Consider the following 1,017-nt stretch of genomic DNA (forward strand, 5'->3'; position numbering starts at 1 on the left):
CACAACTGTTTTCAACAATAATGGTATATTTTGAGCAGCAAATCAGCATATTAGAATGATTTCTGAAGGATCATGTGACACTGAAGACTTCAATGATGGCAAAGATGGCTAAATTCAGCTTTGCCATCACAGGAATAAATTACATTTTGAAATATATTAAAACAGAAAACAGTTATGTTAAACTGTAATAGTATTTCACAATATTACTACTTTTGCTGTATTTTTGAACAAATAAATGCAGCCATTAAAAAACAACCTCACACATTATATATACATATACATACATACATACATACATACTGTATTTATATACACACACACACACACACACATACATATATATATATATATATATATATAAGCAACATTGGCTAGTTGGGTTAGTAAATGAACAGCTAAATAGACAGATGGACAGATGATATATGTCAAGGATCTATATATGGATATATTGACAGATGAATCAGTCAGGGAAGAGTCAGTACCGGTGACTGGAAGCATGAGAAGCTGTGGAGGTATGGTGGGATCGTGACGACATTCGGCTGCCCGAGAAATTGCCTGATGTCTCTGTTCCGTGTCGTACTACTCGCTCCGTTGCTGGGACATTCTTAGATATATACTGCAATAAAAAGAGTAGCATGAGATTATGTCGTTTTCACACTTGCGTCCTAACCTGAATACATTTGAAGAATTCTTAGTCATCAATGTGAACACCACAGGAAACAGTTTATCACAAATATGTAATCAATTGCAATTTATTCTGAACTGCAGTAACATTCAGAAGAAACCACACTGCAGTTCACATAATGTGAACCCTTTTCAGAAATACTAGACATTAAGAGCTTTTAATCTACTCAAACAAACCCAAATCTATGGTCTACACCAGGGCCGCTGCTGGCCAAATGGATGCCCTAAGCAGAATAGTATTGTTGTGCCCCTTCCCTCAAAAAAAAAAACAAAAAAAAAAACACCTACTATAAGGGGGCAAAAATGAACTTTAATAAAAAATAAAAGAAAATA

The 1,017-nt window shown here is 34.6% G+C and overlaps 1 protein-coding gene across 1 annotated transcript in view; it reads right to left on the minus strand.

Annotated features, from left to right (window-relative positions):
• Positions 1-1,017, minus strand: part of LOC107718490 (pro-neuregulin-2, membrane-bound isoform-like) — an 84,562-nt gene that overhangs the window by 9,984 nt on the left and 73,561 nt on the right. Inside the window, exon 10 of the mRNA XM_016525583.1 lies at positions 483-616. Within this exon, the coding sequence (XP_016381069.1) occupies positions 483-616 (134 nt within the window). The remainder of the gene's footprint in view (positions 1-482; positions 617-1,017) is intronic.

This window comes from Sinocyclocheilus rhinocerous, unplaced genomic scaffold, assembly GCF_001515625.1.
Source record: "Sinocyclocheilus rhinocerous isolate Xijiao unplaced genomic scaffold, SAMN03320098_v1.1 scaffold2378, whole genome shotgun sequence".
In the NCBI taxonomy this organism is placed as follows: Eukaryota; Metazoa; Chordata; class Actinopteri; order Cypriniformes; family Cyprinidae; genus Sinocyclocheilus; species Sinocyclocheilus rhinocerous.